At 34.2% G+C, this 21745-nt stretch overlaps 1 protein-coding gene across 8 annotated transcripts in view; it reads right to left on the reverse strand.

Moving 5' to 3' along the window:
- Window positions 1-12157: 12157 nt before the first annotated feature.
- Window positions 12158-21745, reverse strand: part of SCN3A (sodium voltage-gated channel alpha subunit 3) — a 106817-nt gene continuing 97229 nt past the window's right edge. For all 8 annotated transcript variants that reach the window (XM_081050887.1, XM_081050885.1, XM_081050886.1 and 5 more), the window contains 6 exons: window positions 20591-20863; window positions 19676-19729; window positions 18715-18852; window positions 17574-17678; window positions 16057-16327; window positions 12158-15413 (listed from right to left, as the gene is read on the reverse strand). In XM_081050887.1, coding sequence (XP_080907013.1) covers window positions 14218-15413; window positions 16057-16327; window positions 17574-17678; window positions 18715-18852; window positions 19676-19729; window positions 20591-20863 — 2037 coding nt within the window. In that variant the 3' untranslated portion in view covers window positions 12158-14217. The remainder of the gene's footprint in view (window positions 15414-16056; window positions 16328-17573; window positions 17679-18714; window positions 18853-19675; window positions 19730-20590; window positions 20864-21745) is intronic.

Consider the following 21745-nt stretch of genomic DNA (forward strand, 5'->3'; position numbering starts at 1 on the left):
GAAGTTTCAGTTCCAAAATGAGTTGTAGAAAGTACTATTTATGTTAAGGAGAGTTGGCCACTTTAAACTGGAATGCAGGATACATCGTTTTCTTTTAAATGATTGCTCCTGAAATATGCTTTTCAAAGCACATTATTAAAGTGGAAAATGAAATCTTATAAAATATGTATTTTTTTAAAAGCTGTATTGAAATCATGTTATTTGTGGAAACCAGAATTGGAAATGAGTTACCTTAAAATATGGTTCTTGAACTCTAGAGTTGATTAAATTCTCCTGTTTTATTCCTATATGATAACAGCAAAATGAGAAATCATTAAATATTTGAAGCTGGGTTAACGTCTTGAAGAATAATTTGAATATTAAGAGAGGGACAACCTCACACACACACGTGTACATGAGATTTGGGGAAGGTCAAATTTACTCCCTTCAATAACAAACAAAGCTAGACAAGTGCAGGTCTTTACTGGAACAAAGCTGGCCCACAAAGATTACTGCAACACAGCACATCCGAATGTCCTCCTGCAGGCAGGAAGACCCAGAAATAGAGCTCAGAAGATGTAAGCCAAGTTTTCCTGGTTCCTTCTACTAAAACCCCTAGGGGCCATCACTCTTCCCACTCTCGGAGGAGTAAGGAGGTGAACAGACCCTGGAAATATTCTTTCCACACTTTTCCATCTGGGATAATGGGTTGGAAATTTCTTTTATGAAAACATGGAGGAGAGAGAGAGAGAGAGAGAGAGAGAGAGAGAGAGAGAGAGAACATATACGTATGTATTTTCTGTTTAATTTTTACATTAATATGTATGTATATGCAATATACATCATCACACACATTCCTTATGAGAGAAAAAGAAAGGAGGCAAGAGAAAATAAACAGAAAATAACAGGAAATTTTTCAATTATTTCAAGTTTCCAAATGAAAAGTTAGAGTAGTCCTAAAAGTCCAGGAACATTAACTAATTTACTGAAGATAAATTGCCATCATCATCTGTTTATCTTTGATCTTTTATTGTTATAATTAACATTACCATCATAATATGTTCCCCAAGTCATGAATAACTTAAACATTAATCACGGTATCAGTTTTAGATCTTAGGCAAGTATTAGTATCCCCTACAAAGTACATTTTTCCTTTTCATTATAGCTAAAGATCCATTTTTATGTAACATTTTTTTCATTTCTGGTTTGTTTTCCATGTTTTTTCCAGAAAGGATTGGGGTGGCATTATGTTATAAAGTCCTCTATTTATATGCTGGATTGTGCTCTCAGAATCTAGAAGGACAAAGTTTCCTTATTTAAAGATAAAAAATTCCACCCATATTATCCATCATCTAACTATTTTAAAAAACACACTGATAACTTTAGTGTTGTGTATAGTTCACGAATAATATAAAACCAAGACATTCATAGCATTTTTATATAAGGACTTAAAAAAATTTAAGAATGTACTTGTGTTAATTTTCTTTTGAAATTTTTTTTCAAGGGAAGTAGTTGCAGTATTAAAATTTTTAAATAATTTGCATATAAATTTATTATTCATTTTATTAACTTTTTTTATTTACATACTTTTTTCTATTTGCATTCTCTTCTAAAGGATATAGGATGTCAACATAAACTGAAGATGTGACCATAGATTTTCTTTCTTTCTTTTTTTTAACTATATATCACGTGTGTTCACTACCTAGAGTCAGTTCTATTTCCATCACTATTTATTGGATCCCCTTTATCCTCATCTACCACCCTCATACCCTCTTACCCTCTGGTAACCACGAAACTATTGTCTGTGTCTATGAGATTTTGTTTCTTCATTTGTCTTGTTCTTTTGCTGTTTGCAGTTTTATGTACCACATGTCAGTGAAATCATATGATTCTTGACTTTTTCTGTCTTAATAATGGCTCAGCATAATAATCTCAAAATCCATCCATGTTGTCATAAATGGTATTATTTCATCCTTTTTTATGCAGAATAGTATTCCATTGTGTATATATACATCTTCTTTACCCAATCATCTATTGAAGGAACCTTTTGTTGTTTTCATGTCTTGGCCACCATAAATAAAACTGCAGTGAACATTGGAGCACATATATCTTTATGGGGATAAATGTTTTCAGATTTTTGGGTAAACACCCAGGAGAGGGATTGCTGGGTCATACAGTAATTCTATTCTTAATTTTTTGAGGAACCTCCACAAATGCCTTCAATAGTGGCTGCACCAATCTGCTTTCCTACCAACAGTGCATGAGGGTTCCATTTTCTCCACAGTCTCTCCAACACTTGTTATCATTTGTTTTGTTGATGATAGCCATTCTAACTGGTGTTAGGTGATATCTTATGTGGTTTTTATTTGTATTCTTTGTTCATTGATGTTGCACATTTTTTCATATGTCTATTGGCCATATGTATGTCTTCTTTGGAGAAATGTCTATTCAGGTCCTCTGCCCATTTTTAATTGGATTGTGTGTTTTTTTTGTTGTTGAATTATATGAGTTCCTCATATATTTTAGATATTAGCACCTTATCAGAGGCGTTGTTTGGCATAGGTTTTCTAAACAAACTAGCTTGCTTTGAATTTAATAAGACTACAGAATAAAGGAAGAAACATTATTTATGCTTGCCCAGACAGTTGAAATGTAAAGAATACTATTAAATATCACTGACTCACATTTTAACTTTTAATTACCTTTTAAATTCTAGTTGAATTAATTTGCTGTTTTATAATATAAATAGGCATTTTTATAAAATAGGAGAAGAGGGTCTTTGTAAGTACCAATAGATTCCATATTTCTATTTGTGCTTTTATTCATTTTTAATTTTAAGAAATTTGTTAGTTTGCACTTATCTTACTGTACATTTTATTGCTATTTAATGAAAGAGTCTGGTAACTAAACTGGTAGATAACTTTCTTAAAGAATGTAAACATTCTTGTTATAATATTATTTGTTTATTCTTATTTCTAATAACTATTGCTATTACGTAGAAAGATTGAATTATGTTGTAGTAATAACTTTGTCTTTATTTAACCATAGAAGAAATAAATGGCTTTTCTAAAAACAGCTCTTTGATCTATTTACATTTTAGCTAAGTAAATAGGTGACCAAAGAGTATCCTTATTGTCTCTAATATTGTGTTTTGTATGTGTGTGTGTGGGGGGGTGGTGTATTTGTGTTCTTTTTCTTTTCTCTCTGTGAGTGTACGAAGTCATTGCATTACGTCCTCTGCAAGCAGCACAAGGGCTCATCACTGTTCCAAGCTTGCTCCAATCAGCCCTGCTATTTCTGCTCAGGGGGCAGAGGAGGAGGCCTCTCCTGTCTCCATGACAACCGTGAGTCCTTGGGGAAGCTGCTCTTAGCTAAAGAACTATGAGAGTTGGGGGAGGGGCTGTTTCTGAGGAAAATTTCACTGCATCTCCCTGCTTTCCAGCGAAATTTGCTTAATTGTATATCTCTTTTATTATGTTTCTATATAATGCTGTTACCCAAAAGCAACACACCCAAAACCTGATTTCATAAGCAAAAAAGCTATTATCACAAGAATTTTTCTAGCATCTGGCACATAGTTTCTTCCCCGCCCCCTTTTTGTGTTAACTTTGACTTGTCTCTAGTTCTCCAATTCCCTGAAATGATTTAAATACTAATGGTCACTGGAAAGCCAAACACTGCCGTGGCCTGGGAACATTGTTGATATACCTTATGAATATTTAAAAAGAAAAAAATTTCATTCCTTTGCTTTTTGTTTAAACAGACTTTCTGGTGTAATTTAAAATTGCAGGTGCCCACACACACACTAAAAAATGTTTTATCATTAGACACCATAGATGTGTGCCATATACATTATACAGATCTAAATTTACCAAATTAATTAATTAGGGAGTAAGCATTTGATCCACATTTGTCACACATTCTCAGCAATATTTTACATACACATTCCTTTAAATAAGCTCTGTTATGAGAAAGTAAGTTTGCTTTTACCTTGTGGCTATACCTTGTAACGGTATTGGGCTGGTACAATAGTCTTCCAAACTGTGGCTTCAACTAGCATCCTAAATCAAATGAATTACAATTCGCGGCAAGGTTATCTTGGGCCCTGGATTCCTCCTTAACTTGGGGTGGTGACCTATGTAGAATGAATTTAAATAAGTTGGAAATACATTTACAGAATTCCTTTACTCCGATGGCTTTGATTTAGCCCAGCTGCTAAGCAGAATGGAAGCAGCGGCCATATTATTTTATGCTCCGAGAGTCACGCATGGCCCCAAGTAAAATACTAAATTGTTCTGCTGCTGTTCATCTTTCGGGAGCAGCTAGGGCAACACTGGGGCCTTAAACTCCTCTAGCTTCTTAATCTTCTGTGGATCCTGGACCAGGTCAGTGAGCAGTTCCACCTTGCTGGGGTCCAGCTTCTTCTGCAGGTGATCCACCTTCTTGATCTCTTTTGGCTTCTCTGAGGCCTCGGTCAGGTGCCTGTGCGGGCGCAACCTGACTAAATTTAAAGGAGAAATAGACAAATCCACAATTATATATGAGATTCTAACATGTTTTTCTCAATGACTGATAGAATAAGCAGAGAAAAATAGTAAATACAGAAATGATTAAATATAAATATGTAGATCGCTGTAGCTCACAGGTGCAGAATAGTCATTGTTTTCCAACAAGACTTAATTTATTTTTTTAAATTTTATTTTATCGTAAGAACATTTAACATGAGATATACCATCTTAACAATTTTTAAGTGTACAATATGTCATTGTTGACTATAGGAACAATGCTGCACAGCAGATCTCTAGAGCTTATGTATCTTGTTGAACCGAAACTTGATGCCTATTGATTAGTAACTCCTATTTCCCCTGGCAACCACCATTCCGATCTTTGAATCTATAAATTTGACTATTTTAGATATCTGGTGTAAGTGTTTGTGGGGACAGAGCTCCAGAGAGCAGTTTCCAGGCTCTCGGCCTCATGTGGAGAGGTGCTGGCTAGGGTAGTGGATGGCCGTCAGCTGTGGCTGGTTGGCCATCAGCTGTAACCGTTGAGCCAGTGGCCACTGATATAACTGCCGCGGCTATGGAGGGGAGCCGAGGAGAGTGGAGGGGAGTGGAGGAGAGTCGAGGAGAGTCGGTCAGTTGGCAGCAAGGCGGACAGCAGGTCACACGTCGTGTGAACCCAGCCTCCAGTGAGACCATAGTGGTATGACTTCCCTACCTATGGCTCCGTGGGTGTTCCTTTTTGGCCTAGCCATGTCCTGCGTCCTTATGTGGGGAGCGGGAGCAGAGACCCCGCAGGCCGCCCTGCACAACAGTGTTATCATGCAGTATTTGTCTTTCTGTGATTGGCTTATTCCACCTAGCATAATTTCCTTAAGGTACATTCATGTTGCCTCAAATTGCAGAACTTATTTCCTGAATAGTAATCCTTTGTATGTATATACCACATTTTCTTTATTCATTCATCACAGATGGACTTTTAGGTTGTTTCCACATCTTGACTATTTTGAAGAGTGCTATGATGAAGATGGGAGTGATAGTATCTCTTTGAGATCCTGACTTCAATTTTTTTGGATAAATAACCAGAAGTGGGAATGATGGATTTTATGAAGTTCTGTTTTTAATTTTTTGAGGAACCTTCATACTTTTTTCCATCACAGCTACACCATTTTGCATTCCTGCCAACAATGTACAAGAATTCCAATTTTTCCGTAGGTTCGCCAACACTTGTCTTCTTGTATGTGTAGATTACTGTTTTTGATCAAATTTGGAAAGTTTTTTGCTATTATTTCTTCAAAAATTCTTTCTTTCTCTCCTTTTGGCACTGCCATTATACAGATCTTGGTGTGTTTTATGGTGTCTCACATTTTTCTGAGGCTGTATAGTTTTCATTTTATTTCTCTCTCTCTTCTTAAAATGGTGTAATCTGTATCAATCTGTCTTCAATTTTACTACCTTTGTTCGGCCAGGTCAAATGCACTGCCGGATCCCTCCGGCAAATGGATTCAAAAAAACTTGAAAAAAAAAATGAAGTTTTTACTGTAGCTATTGTTTTTCAACTCTAGAATTTCTGATCCTGCCTACACTCCAAGATTATTGTTGTTATTGTTTGCTAGTTTGTTTGGGGTTTTTTAATTTGTTTAGTGATTTGGCTGAACTAATTTTGTATTCTATTTTCTCTACAGTGTTCAACCTCTGATTTCCCTGCTCAGATTGTTTTCCTTTATTTTTCTCTCTTAGCCTGGATGCCTTAGTGTTGCCCTTGGGTCAGCATTAGCCACTTACTGGTCAAAGATTGTGCTTTAGCCCCCTTATCCAGTTAGATTTTTACTCTTTGCCATTAGATGTGTGTGTGTGTGTGTGTGTGTGTGTGTGTGTGTGTGTGTGTGTGTGGCTTGGAGGCCATTATCACAGTTCGGGGAGTATGGTCTCACTGGAGGCTGGACCCTGTGTTCAGCCAAGGACTAGTAGCTTTGAATTCTCTCTGCATCTAAGCGAGTACAACATTGAACAAGCACAATATCTCTCATTGCTGGAGATGAATCTGAATTTATTTTTAGTTCTGGCCTCCTAAGAGTCACGCTTGGGTTAGAATAGTTTGTTGTTCAGTCAGTGTTTGGTCAGAGGTTGCATTTAAGCCTCTTATGCAAGTGAGCCTTATGCTGTCCTGTAAGATGGGTTTGTGTGCATCTGGGGAGTGCTTTCTTGCCCACCCGTGTCTTGTTCTGATTTCTCTTGAGTGAATGAGGCCTAATGCATGTACAACCTTCTTGACCCACTGAATTGGCTATGACCTTAGGAGGGCTCTTTTTGGCTTCTCTTTCCTTTGTTCACTCCATTAAAATTTGGGCTGCTCTGTTGTTTTGATTGTAATGTGGAACCACTACCGACCTCTTAAAGTCCACCTCTTTGGTTTTTGATAACACCTTTGTACATGGAGTTCTATACTTTCTGTTCCAAATAAAGTCAGTCCCCTCAGGAACTAAAGCTCTTTGTCTTTATCTTCATTTAGAACTAGGACTCCAAATATATTCCAAAAAGTTAGATTTTTAATTTAATTGCATTCAAATCAGAGAACATGGTGTGGTCTGTATGATATTAATTCTTTGAAATTTTTTGACACTTCCTTTTTGGTCTGTTATTTAATGCATTTTAATAACTGTGACATGCATTTGAAAAAAATCATGAGAGTTTTTCAAATGTTGCTGCAGAGTTCTTTATGTGTCCAATAGGTGAAGCTTTTAATTATAATCAATGATTACATGTCCTTTTAGGTTTTTATGCCCACTCATTACATTCTGATTATTGTTAATTTCCAACAGGTTATTTTGTACTTTTTATTTATCTTATTTTTTCCTATATCACACGTTCTTCTAATGCATTTTAGTGTATTTAATATTGTTATTTCATTTTCCTCTAGTTTTAACATTTTTATTCATTTTTTTTCCATGTATATCTTTGAAATTTTAGAAACATTTTAAGCAGTTTAATATCTTTATCATCCTCCTGAATAAGACAAAGACCTTGCAATTCTTGAACTCTATCAACATCTCTCCCAGCTTGCATGAAAATGCTTTACTCTTTTAGCTCTAATTGTTTTAACAACAGAAGTAAAAATTATTATCGCTTTTTGCCATTACTGTTTTTTAACTTTATCCTGTTACAGATTTAAAGGTATTTTTTCTTTTTTGTCTGAACATTCCTTTCTGCATCTTAGAGATTTCTGATGAAATAATTTTTCTTCTTCTTGAAGTATACATATTTCAGATATTTCTTTTGTGAGATTATATTGGTAATATCTTCTTTTTTGTTTATCTGAAAATGTTTTAATTTCCTCTTTATTAAAGAGAGTTTTTCTGTATATAGAATACCTATTTAGCATTTTTATAATATTTTTGTAATTACTGTTATATTCAAATTGTTCTGTTTACTTTGTATTTCTTTTCTATTTACTTTTAAGATTTTCTCTAGGACTTTATCTTTCTGAAATTTATTGACTTGTGCCTGAGTAGGGCTTTCTTTTATTTACCTTGATTAGGATGTTTTTTGTGATTCCTGAATGTTAAGATTTATGTCCATTATCAATAATGGAAAATTCTTAGTCATTATGCAAGCAGTCATAGGATATGTTTTAATTTTCCTTTTGGAATTATAAGTATGGAATTCCAATTTCTTCTCACAACATGTTTAATTTCTCTTAAGGTTTTTCATGTATTTCATATCTTTGTATCTGCTATTTTGTGTGTAATTTTTTCAGATGTTAATTCACTATTTCTCTGTTCATTTCCATGTAACCTGCTATTTAAGTCTTACATTTTGTTTTAATTTCAATTATTATATTCTTTATTTCTAGAAAAGGTATAATATTCTCCAAGTGTGTCACATAGTTTGTTTCTTACTCATTATTCATATTTTAATTTATCTTTTATGTTTTAATACTATTAAACATGCTTATATCCTATATCTTAAGACTGTTGATATGTTCTCCTCTTGCTCTGTAGCTTTGTTTTCTCATTGGTTACTCTGCTATTTCTTTTATTGTGAGTTCACATTTCTTGGACTTTATTTGTGGGATGTGTGAGGTCTGGACTGAGGTGTGGTCTTTCAGAAAGGATTTCAGTAAATTCCTACCAGGAGCCTAGAACCACTAGTAACTTGTGTCTGCTTTAATTGAAGTTTTGGCTTGCAGTATTTTGACTTCCAGTACTAGGCAGGTAGTATACATTTGGGCCATAAATTCAGGTGAATTCTGGGCCTATGGGCTATGAATCTCAGGAGAGAGTATTTCTATAAATCCAGAGCTAAGAGAAGACAGAAGTTTGCTTGCCAAGTTGCCTTTCTATCTGCTTTTGCAAGGTTGGTTTTTAAAAATGTTTTCATTCAGTGTGTAGCTTTGGTGGGTCTTGAATTTATTTAGAATCTCCAACTCTTATTGGACCCAAATATTTGTCTTCTATTCCCTGTATGCAGACAATTAAAATCGAGCTATGGTATAAGTCACTAGGATCCATAGAAGCCCAGAGCTCTGAGTTCAGTGCTCACTTAACTTTTTCTGTCAGCCCTAGGGAATTGCTTTTGCTTTCTTATAAGCCCAACCATACATTAAAATGGTCTTTTAAAATAGTTTATTCTGTTCTTAGATATTTTATGATAGAAAGATTTTAGGATAGTTGTCTCATTACATGATAGAAATATATATATATATATATATATATATATATATATATATTCATTAACAAAATCCAAAAGCTATCACACTACAATATACTCATGAATTATCAAAAGTGAAGAATAATATGATTAAGGTACTGAAATTTAAAAAAAAAGCTTTTTTTATTCATGCGACATATTTCTAATTGAGGATAAACTATTGTTTCTCTCATAGAATTAATGAAATGAAGTTTTTGTTTCAGTGATTTCTGTTAGAACATAGACATTAATTGTAAATCAGTTAACAAGGTATACAGTATTTGTTTATTTTCAACTGATTATAAAGGTGGATTTTCTGCATTTAGATGCTAATAAATTTGAGAAGCATTCTCAATAAGGTCGGAAAAAAATTACTTGTGTTGTTTGGCACTTAAATATTTTTGTGTGTTCCTACAAGTATCAATTCTAGCAATATATCTGAATACTGATAGTCACTGATGCTCTGCCTCTCATTGCTGACAAAGCAAAGAAGGGTTAAAAAAAATTAATGGATTGTGTCCTATACCTTGGATGTACTACAGTCTTTTAGAAGAGATGAATGCAAAGGATGTAATATAGCGTGGTACAATACACACCAACATAGGAAGTCTGAGGGGAAATAACATACTCTACTTGGGGAAATCTGAGGCAGCTTCTTATAGATGATGATATTTGAGCCAGTTCTTAAAAAATGAGCAATGATTTACCAGAGAAAAAAGGAGAGGGAAGAACACTTCAGGCAAAGAGAGTAGCATGTGCCAAGACAGGAGAAATATCAAAACATTGTGTAATTGGCAATTGTGTGATTTTGTGGGGGAAGGAGGAGCATGAGTTGTGGAGTGGTGGCTAAATGGTAGATGACAGTAGTGGAATATGTGAGGGCTGATTATTCAGAGCATTTCTATTTTTTTTTTTTTTACTCCATGATAAGAGGAAATTGATTGTCAGGTTTAGAAGGTTTCAGATATGTACTTAGGTATGTTAACTGCCATGTTTCCCTGAAAATCAGACCTAGCCAGACAATCAGCTCTAATGCGACTTTTGGAGCAAAAATTACTATGAGACGTGGTCTTATATTATAGTAAAATAAGACTGGGTCTTTAATATATCATATCATATCATATATCATGTATCATATCATCATCATCATATATATAATAATACCAGGACTTATATTAATTTTTGCTCCAAAAGATGCATTAAAACTGATTGTCCTGCTAGGTCTTATTTTGGGGAAACAGGGTGGCAGTATTACAGAGGACAGAGAGATGCTGAGGAGAAAAGGAGAGGAGAAACACTGCCACCAAAAGGACCCTTAGGAGTAACAACAAATGTTTAGATGAATGAAATTTTTAATTCTTTTCCTTGTGAAAAGAATAAAACACATTAGATATTATTATAAGGTAAGAGAATGATGTACATTTTTTATTTATTTGTGATAAAAACAGTATTCTAGGGAATACAAAACTTTAGCCCAACTTCTTCAAGTTTTGTGGCAAATGTTAATTAGTATACCAGGAAATAAGTAACTTGTGGTTTGAGACAGTTTTACAAATGATTAATAATTTATTTTTATAATCTCTTCTGTTATATATCATGTGTTGTCTTTTAGAAATCTGTAAGATCACACAGAAGAAAAATGAAGAAATAATAACCATCCTTTCAGTTATTTAAAGCATCCTTCAACTTTGTGGTATAAAATTTTAGAGAACAAGAAGGCTTTTTTTTTTTTTCAATTTAAGAAAAATTATTTATTTATTTATTTATTTTTTTATTTATTAGTTTCAGGTGTACAAGACAAGGTAATACTTAGACGTTCATCATTTATATCCCTCACACTGTGAACCCTCCACCCCCCATCCACTATCCCTCCGACCTTGCACCGAGCCATCACATTATATATATAAAATCATAGTTGGCATTCATTAAAGTTTAGCTTCTGGTGTACAATGCCATGATCAGGCATCCACAGTATCCCTGAGGTGGTCTCCCAAATAGGACGCATGACTATCGGACACCCAACAAAATCTTTACAACATTATTGAATACATTCCCCAAATTAATTTTCAAAAAACCCTGAGGCCATCTTGTGGTTACCAGCTGCTTCCTAATCCCAAGAAGGCTTTTAATGGGGCTAAAGTCAAGGCCAAATGTTGTGTTTCTGTCTATTTAAAATTATCTGAGTAATGTTTTAAAAAGTATCTTGACAGTTCTAACTATTTTGGAAGATGATCATTTAGATATAATGCACATCAATTAATAGATTGCTTAACTAATGATTACATAATAGTATACATTAAAAGGCTAAGGATTTTGCAAAGTAGTACTTGACTTCTCTGTGGTATTGGCATGATCTGAAAATTGACTTGAGCAGAAAGAAGCCAATTAATTCCAATTAAGTCACCTTATATCATTTATGTTGGGGTAATATGAAATGCATATTTAGATGCAATTCGTCTCAAAAAAATATGCATTGCAGCTGGAGTTTCCCACTGAGAATAAATGTTTCGTTTTGACCTGACATAAATACAAGGGATCCTGAAAAAAATTCATATAAATCCTCAATCTCTACATCATTGATATTTTACCTGTAAATAGGAGTTCATAAGATTCATTTAAGTAACAAAGTATATGATATTTATTAACTATCAAGAAATTTGGAGATAGTATCAATCACATTGAGAGGAGTTGAGATTAAAATGCTAATAGCCAAGGTAATTAATTTAAATTGATAATAATTGTAGATAGCTATTATTGTTATTAGACTTGCAAGTTGGACCAGGTGGGTGTGATCCTTTGCACACACAAAAGTTCACAACACTGTTTTTAATAACCTTTATTCTGTAGTACTGCTCAGTGAATCATGCACTTCTTTATTATAAAATGCATATGAACTTTTATGTATAGAAATGTCAGATCAAGTACAGGTTTCAATAATTATGTATATTTTTAAACTTCCAACAATAGAAAAACCAGAGACCAAGAAATTAAATACAATAAAAAATGAAATATTTATTCTTTTGGCTCAATAATGACGTTAACTCACCATTCTTTTCAGTAATAGCAATTCCCTGCATGCAATTCATCAATACACTACAAGTAAATAGTTTTGTAAAATGAATCAACATTTAATTTTTGGTTTTGCAAAAAACAAAAAAATTATATCATGTTAGGTAATTGCACACTTTGCCATTTTGTTCATGGATAGAAAGGACAGAACCCATATTTTATCTCTAATAGCTTTAGTGCAGCAGGAATTAAAAAAATAAGACTAGTCTGCATAAGCAAGTACTACAAAAGTTGAGTAAAAAGAAAAAAAAAACCTTCCATGAATAAAGGGTTATATTGAGGCAACCATAGTTGGTAGAAAATTATCTAGGTTTGAGTTTTTGACCAATGTATCTCCTGTTGGCATGGTAGAAAATATAACAAAGAAATCCACAAAACCCAGTGTCTAAGTTTTATTTTAGGAAATTATCCATTGAAAAGTCTTATGGATTCAGAAGTTTGGAGTTGTGATTAAAAATAAAAAGCAAAAGCATAAAGTAAAATAAATTGCCATGTCATCAACCTGAAAATAATTTTCTTATGTACAAAATGCAACAAATAAAATTGATCATATTTTTACATTATTTATATTTAAACAAGTTTTGGACATATTTTTAGCAAAATATGAAGTATAGCTTTGACAACAGGCAGTACACAGTGTATATCCTTGATCTAGAGAAACATCATACGATACTCAAATTAAATATGCAGAAGTAAAAGTGCTTTTAAATAACTGCAAGTTATTCTGCTTGACATACTAGACAGAAAGCTTGTTGAATTCACTCTACCACCAACATGTGACTTCTAAACAAGACTTATGAAGAATGGATTGAGTAAAATAGAGCAGCATAGGCAGTATTAACATGCATTAGTGATAGACTCAAGCTACTGATGTTTAATGAATGGTACAGGATACATCCCTGTTGGAAGCTCGCAAAAAACACATACACTGTGGTACATATTTGATTTAATAGAAGTTGTTTATCAAGATATATATATATATATATATATATATATATATATATATATATATATACCCTAAAATGCACCACAGGATAAAATAACTATTTACATAACAGAGGGTATTTAATTGACATAAAGTGTCAGCTTTGCTAAGAGCAGAAGATGGCAAAGCAATACTCCAGCAGAAAGTAGAACAACTATTCTAAAGAGATACTTCAGATATACTTTCTAGAACAGATTTATTAGATTACTTTTTTTGGAAAGCATTTAACCAAAATTAAATATAGAGCTCTGGAACTTGGAATAAAATTTGCACTTGCTGAAACTGAATACTTTGCATAAAAATAATCCTTTAAAAATTAGAGGAAACTTTACAGGCACATAACTGTTCAGATATAAACAAACAAAACAGACTAAAACACTTTCAAAATTAAAGTCATCTAGAAAATGGAAGTACCTGAAATTGTTGACATTAGCATCTTTTTCAGGTTTTGGGAAAAAAATTTTTCTCTCAGACAAAACATTTTTGTCCTGATTATTTGAGAAACTTTTGGAGTAGGAATACAGGGCTCTTATGTCCTTTTTTTTCTCAACTGAAATGTCATTTACAAAAATAGTGACATAATATTATGAATAAACTATGAATTAGTGACCAGGGAAATCTACTAGAACAAATTCTGTAAAAATATGGCGGATATGGAAGTTAAAAATAGAATGGATGCAAGTACTGTACTAAAGGTGTTTGGTGTAGTTACAACAATCACTTTGCACAACTATCCCTACAGTCTAGATAGTTGTTGTGTTTCTCCTCAGCAGTGTCAGCGGGTAATGAAAACAGCAACATTTTGTCGATGTTTATACCCTGACTCACAGAGTTGTAGTGACAGAGAGGTCACTGTCTTGTTATAGGCACTGACCATGAATATTTGTTAAAACAGTCAGTTTGGCATAGACCTCTGGGAGTCCAGTTGACACGTAGACTTTACCTTCATAGGCTGTAAACAGTTGATCACAAAGATAATTCTTTATTTTCTTTTCACTTTTGATTTTCCTTGACCTCTTTCCCTTTGCTTTCTTTTTCTGGTTTGTCTTTCTCAAACTTTTCTTTGTCTGGCTTTGTTACACTATCATAGGAAGGAGGAGAGGTGGTCGAGGAACTTCCATCTGTTTTTTCTGGGGTGGAGTTTCCATTTAATTTGTCAATAATCATCTCTTCTTTTATAGGTAAGTCAACCCTCCCTTTGACTGCCTCTTTATTATATTTACTTGATACATTTTTTAACCTTTGCCTTAAAAGATAACATCTGAAATTACGCTGAATGATAGCAGCTGACACCTCCTCTTGTTTGCGTTTCAAAGTGGTTGTGATGGGCTCATAGGAGACCTTGGAGGGGTTCGACGCCATGAACCTGTCTTCCATCTGTATTCGAAGGGCATCCATCTCTCCACTCTCACCCAAAACACGCTTTGTAAAGGCAAATAAAATGTCGAGGCAGTGGATCCGGTCCCCACTGACCATGGGCAGATCCATGGCGATGAGCTGGACTTTGTTTGGTTTTGCTATGAGAAGAGGAGGATCCAGGGCAGCTGCAAAATCAGAGAGCTTGGAGAACTCTATAAACTGGGTGGCATCGGGATCAAACTTCTCCCAAACCTCGTAGAACATCTCAAAGTCATCCTCACTCAGGGGCTCTGCGCTTTCTTCAGTAGCAACACTGAAGTTCTCCAGGATGACGGCGATGTACATGTTCACCACAACCAGAAATGATATGATGATGTAACTGACAAAAAAGAAAATCCCGACAGATGGGTTCCCACAGTCTCCTTTAACTGAGCTTCCAGGGTGAATTGTGTCAGGGTCACAGTCGGGTGGTGCGCTGTTGAGAATAGGTGACAACAAACCATCCCAGCCAGCAGAGGTGGTAATCTGGAACAGGCAGATCATGCTGTTGCCAAAGGTTTCGAAGTTGAACATGTCATCAATTCCAGCTTCCTTTTTAACATAGGCGAAGTTGGACATTCCAAAGATGGCGTAGATGAACATAACCAGGAAGAGCAGGAGGCCGATGTTAAACAACGCAGGAAGGGACATCATCAGGGCAAAGAGCAGCGTGCGGATCCCCTTGGCCCCTTTGATCAGACGTAGGATTCGGCCAATCCTGGCCAGACGGATCACTCGGAACAAGGTAGGGGACACAAAATATTTTTCTATCAGCTCAGCCAGAAACATGCCTGTGTAAAAATATAGAAAATAGCGAAACAGTTAATATACTTATATGAATAATTTATCTTTGCAAGATCTATGAAAAGAACAAATTTGTTATGAGTATAAACCTTTGCTAAATACCGGGGGTGCCAAAAAATGTATACATATGACTTGTATTCATCTTTTGTTATTGGTATATAGTAAATATTACAATTTTAAAACAGTTTTTTCCTTTCTTAAAATGTGTATACATTTTTATGGGCACCCTCTGTTTTTAGATCTACTCTTTAATTCAGCAATTAAAGATGATAAAGTTTTATACAATTCTGGTATAATATTATAAACCAATGTGGATTTTTTACAAATCCAACAAATTAAATAATCACAGATAGGGTATGGCAATTTAAGATTATACACACCCAATTTCTATGAATAGTTATCGTCACATATGACATGTGCCAATTCGAAACAAAGGCTATTTCTGAAATCTCCATATGTATTGTTTTCTATTTTTGAATACAAACATTCTTCAGATAGAGGAAAATGAACAAGAGTGTTCAACTTTAGGTCTACATGCATTACAATTCTCAGATCTGATTTCCATGTTACAGAGCTGTCAGGCCTTGGGGGCTTCCAACTGCACCTCTCTGTAATTAAGGGTGTTCTTACCTACAATGGAGAGAATCACCACCACAAAATCAAAGATGTTCCAGCCTATGGTGAAGTAGTAGTATCTGAGGGAGATAAGCTTCAGCACAAATTCTCCAGTAAACAGGACAATGAACACAAGGTTGATCCGGGATAAAACTAGAGTCATGTATTTGCTCTGGTCATCAGTTTCCACCATCATGGTGACCATGTTGAGGCAGATGAGGATCATAATGCTGATATCAAAGACTTGTCTGGTTACAAAATCAAAGACCATGCCTTGGAATTTGTTCTAGACAAAGAGAGAGGACAGAGAAGGTTCATATGCATAGTTTGTAGATAGCAATCCAGTAAAATTGCGGAAGTTCTTCCACACATGGCTGTGAGATGTACACCCTTCTCACATTACCCCAAACAATTCTTTGTGCTCCATTTTGCTTCACGTTGAAAAAAGAGAAAAAAAATGAAAAAAGTCATATGACAAGAACAAAGCATAATTAGTAACAATTGGCTGATAGTGTGTATGGGCTTTGTTTGATTTTAATTACTATGATAACGTTTATAAAAATGACAACTAATAATGAACATTTACTAACTTGGTTAGTATAGACAGACTTTTAGATGGATGGATACCCCATTTATCCATACTTTAGGACTTTGATAGTATCATATTCCCATCTCTCCCTCCCTCAAAATATCAGTCATTTTCTATTTAATTCTATCTCTTGTAACTATAATGTTTAAGTGACCCGAGTAAAGCAGGTTCATACCTTACTCAGCTCCAACTATTCTTAAAAACATGGTAAAGTAAAATCATTTATAGGATTCATGAGACCTGGTCGTGTCCCAGTTCTAGCAATTACAGGCTTTGTGACTTTGTATGATACGTACCTTCTTTGGGCCTCAGTTTCCTTATTCCTTACTCATCTCAGAGAGTAGATGAGTTAGAGTATATGCTCTCTGAGCATAATATATTATTGTACCTTCCTATTAGGAAGCTCTACAGAGTATGCATTCTGAATAAGTCTTTTTCTTTTTTGCGTATGTGGTGAAACAGACTATTTTGATGGTACCCTTCTCCTTTATAAAAAGGTTTAGTTTATTATTTAGTCATAAAAATAAAGAGAACAACCAGCAGAGAAAAAGGCCATGGGTATGGGATGGGAAATCTGGAAAACTCCATCTTATTCAAAGGATAAGAGAATGCCGTATAATAAGATCAGAGGAGCAGGAGCTGGGTAAAATGTTGGCAGCAGTAGGGTGGCAGCACGAGCATGAAGCCTGCTTCAGAAAGAGCTATCGAGAACCCTGAGTTGGAAACTTTGAACTGACAAACTGGAAGGAACATTGCCCCTTTTTAAAGAACTTAGTAATTCTGATTGAATGTAGCAGTTGTGAATTGTCTTACACAATATGGACGTCACAATTAGGGCATATTACGTATTGGTGTTATCACCCAATATGTTCTGATCAGAGCACTGCCCAGTTTCATCACATGGAAATAAGGCTTTGGAATGTTAAAGAAGAGTCATTCTTACTGCTGGCCGAGGTATGGGTTTCTGAGGTTTCTTGGATCCAAGTTTCTTCATTGCATTGTAATATTTTTTCTGTTCCTCGGTCATAAAGATATCTTGACCTCCAAAGTAAAGACATAGTATAAAACTGGTTACAATCCCAACATGTTCTACAACAGCACTTATACAAAAATATTTCTGAGTCTTTCCTTTAGTTCTTTCTCAGTATTTAAATGGATATCATGCTGCTTTATATATATTTATTCTGCTTTATGTGAAATTCTGAGTACTTCAATATTGTGGAAAACCCATAACCATATAAAACTGTGATTAGCATAGGGCCTTAATTTGATTACATTGTATTGAGAAAGAATATCAGAGGTCTCAAATATATTTTCGTGAAAGAAAAAATGTTTTCTTAGTCTGTTTCACTGCTGACAGTTTTACTTTTTTGTTTAACATTTTTGGAGCTCTTCCTGTGTGCTAGACAATGTATCTGGTATCAGATTTACATAGATATATGATAGTGTCTACATGAAAAAAATTTTAAAAAGCCCTATAGGTACAGCAGAGATACCCATAAATTCCAAGACTCAGAAACGGGCTTTATATATGAGAGTCCCCTTAAGGTAGACTTTAGAGGAGATTAAGGGCTTGCTAAACAAAGGATTCCAGGAAGAGAAACTATCCTATGTAAAATCATGGAGGTACAAGAACATGGCTTGTTCAGAAAAGGTCAGAATATCCATGTAGTTGTGTATGTTGCAAGAGATAGTGTTGATGGTGAGTGTGTGGTGACTGAGCAGTAGGGAAACAGACGTAGAAAATGGGGTTTGGGAGAAGATGAAGCTGGGAAACTGGGTGGAAATAATTCCTGAGAGGTCCTGTAAACAAGGATAAAGCATTGGAGGCTCACTGGATGTTTTGAAGGAGAGGACACACTTTTGGGTGACAAAGACACTGTAGCAGATCTATGGAGGATGAACCTGGAGAGGTGCCACTCAGTACAGAGGGTGGAATTCTCTGCACCGAGTTAACCATATTGTGAATGGAAAAGAACATCAAAATGATCTAAGTCTGTCATGACTGCAAGTATCCTGGTTACCTGGGTATGTAACAGAGAGAACCTCAGAATGGAGGAAAGTTAGAGCTGAGGAATACTTATCTTCTTTTTCTGTTGGTTGAAGTTATCTATGATGACACCAATGAATAGATTCAGAGTGAAGAATGACCCAAAGATGATAAAGATGACAAAGTATAAATACATATACAGATTTTCTTCATATCCAGGCTGAAGTTTAACCTAAATAATATGGAAAATATTAAATATTTTAAAACACAATAAATACTTGAACTAAATTAACAATTCGATAAGTGTTACTTAATATAGATCTATTTTTGCCTTGAGATTGTGTTCTGCAAAAACAATTCTTTTCTCAAATTAGTATGATGTAGTATAATGAAAGTTTGTAATTTTTATAATTGCTTGCATCTGTTTTCCCATTGTGGCTTATCTGTACATTTTCTCTAGAGTAAATCACAGTGGTATAAACATGGCAAATATTTTGAGCCTTTTCTTAGTCTTATTATACTTTCTTTTTATACTTTTTTTGTGGTATTTCCAGTTTGGGTTTGGGAATGCTAGCTCTTGGAGATAATAACAGAACATGGACTTCTAGGAGGAAAATTCAGCATAAACAGTTATGTTCTGAGGAATTATTTTTATTCCTATTTTTAAAATTGAGTTTCACTGAAACTTGCTTGCTTTATCATGGTATTTTTGGAAGCTTCACAGACCCTGGCTTATCTTACTCTCTAGGGATAGGGAGAGAGACAAGTTACTTCTCCACTGAGCAACTTTCCCAATCTTAAGAGTCTCATTTACGGGACTAATCTTGTGTCTTCTGATCCATGCAGTTAGATATCTTTGTAATATATATATTAGACATGTTAACCAAAAAACTCATCTATAATGAAGTATATTGGCTTAAAAAGATAATTTCTACATACAATAGTTAATGTTCTGATTACATCTAATATAAAAGTCTGTGCTTTTCAGTTAAATAATCTCAAATGTTTACTATGGAAAATCTAGTAGCTATAAATAGTATTTGAGTGATACTTACATCTCGTGAATCAACAGCTGCATACATAATGTCCATCCAGCCTTTAAATGTGGCCTGTAAACAACATATTTTTGAATTCTGCATAAAAACCTACTCCAAGAATATGCATTTGACTATATGAAAATCTGACAGTGCCAGTACAAATGACTTTTGTACAATATTATAAAATTTTCTATAAAGAGATTGAAATGAATTGAATGAAGAAATGAAACTGAAATAGAACAAGATTTTGCCTAGAGTCCGGAATTCTTTTCTATGTTATTCTTGGAAGGTTTTCTATTTTTTTCTACAGTAAACTTTAACTAGATTCATGAAACTTCCATCTCGGTCCCAAATACTTTTCACACCAAAAGGTAAGCTCTATTCCAACATATGACATGTTTAAACACAACTCAGTTGTGTTTATGATTAGGTAATATACTGTAACTTAAGTCAAACTTGTTAAACATTATACATTTTGAAATCCATTCCATTAAATCTGCATTTCCACAGATAGTAGAATCATATTCCTTAGATGTTGACACAGTTATTAATTGGCTAATAATCCATACATTTAATTCATTACTATAATATATGTATTATTACTTTAATACACAAAATTGCTCCTTTGGCATTCATTGCTACAGAAAACTAAAAATGGTAATAGCACAATAGCCCTCAGTAATATAATAAGAACAAATGGGAAGCAGAAATGTAAAATCACATTAAAACATACTAAAAGCAGAATACTGGGGGAAATGCATTATAAAATAACTGGAAAACACCTTCTTTACAGTCAAGTCAAAGTAATAGTATAGGTGTTATCATCAACTAACTTCTGTACTTTCAGGTATTAATCATTAAAGAATGTCAGATAAATGATCTTACTTGAAACATTTTAAAAACGTTTGCAAAACAAACAGAGTAGCCACTTACCACTTGAAGCAATGCGAGATAGCCAGCACCAACATTATCAAAGTTTACTTTCACATTTTTCCAACGAGCTTGCTTGCCAAGAGCCTGACAATCGCTAAAATTGTTGACTTCACTAACTTCAAACATGGCGCCCGTTGTTGTGTTAACACAATGGTAGAACTTGCCAGCAAACAAATTCACACCCATGATGCTAAAGATCAGCCAGAAGATGAGACAAACCAACAGCACGTTCATGATGGAGGGAATTGCTCCCACAAGAGCATTCACAACCACCTAGAAGAGGACATGAGGATAAGACAGCTTACAAATTGCCAAAGTGGAAAACATTTCTTTCATTTATTTCATACTAAAATGGGGGAGAGAAGAGTTAAATAAAAATATAGATGGACGTGTTTCTTCTGATATTTTCTAGGACATACTTCATAAGGGAAAATAAACAGTGACACAATGAAAGAGCTAAAGGATTTAAGGAAAGCAAAATATGTCAAAGTGTGAAAAGAAATAAACAAAACCTGATATAGTAAGACAAGTCAGAAAATGTTTGTATGCTGGGGAAAAAAAGAAAAAAAATTCATTAAATACCAACAGAAGAAATAATCATCAGTCAGCAATGAATTTTAATTTTCAAGAGTGATTGATAATTTGAAAGCATGGATAAACAAATCCTTTGCAATAAAAAAGTATTAATAACGTATTAAATCTGTATCTGAAGATCAAGTTAACTTTTCATGGCTATGAAGAATAGGATTAGGAATTTACAAGGTCCTTTTTCCCCTATTGGTAAAACGCAGTTTTAAAAAGTACATTATTAAATTATGAAATGAGATAGAATTTATCTCTGGATATAAAAGCACCAAATGTGTCCCCATTATTATTATTCCAAATCTCTTAAATATTCACTTTGGGGCACGTTACTTCACCAGACCAACCTACTTCATGAAGGGAAAATTTAGTCACCTTTTCTCTAATTAAATTCAGAAGACATTAAGATGTATTTTGAAATCTCTAGGGAGGTCAACAGTATCTTTTCTTATCTAATTTAATCTGGTTTATATTGGACTATTTTGTTAAGCATTTATATTAAATGAAACTATTTTATTTTAAAATATCATAAATATTATTTTAGAAATCAACACCAAACATTTTTTAATTGAT

This window comes from Rhinolophus hipposideros (assembly GCF_964194185.1).
Source record: "Rhinolophus hipposideros genome assembly, chromosome: 6".
Lineage (NCBI taxonomy): Eukaryota > Metazoa > Chordata > Mammalia > Chiroptera > Rhinolophidae > Rhinolophus > Rhinolophus hipposideros.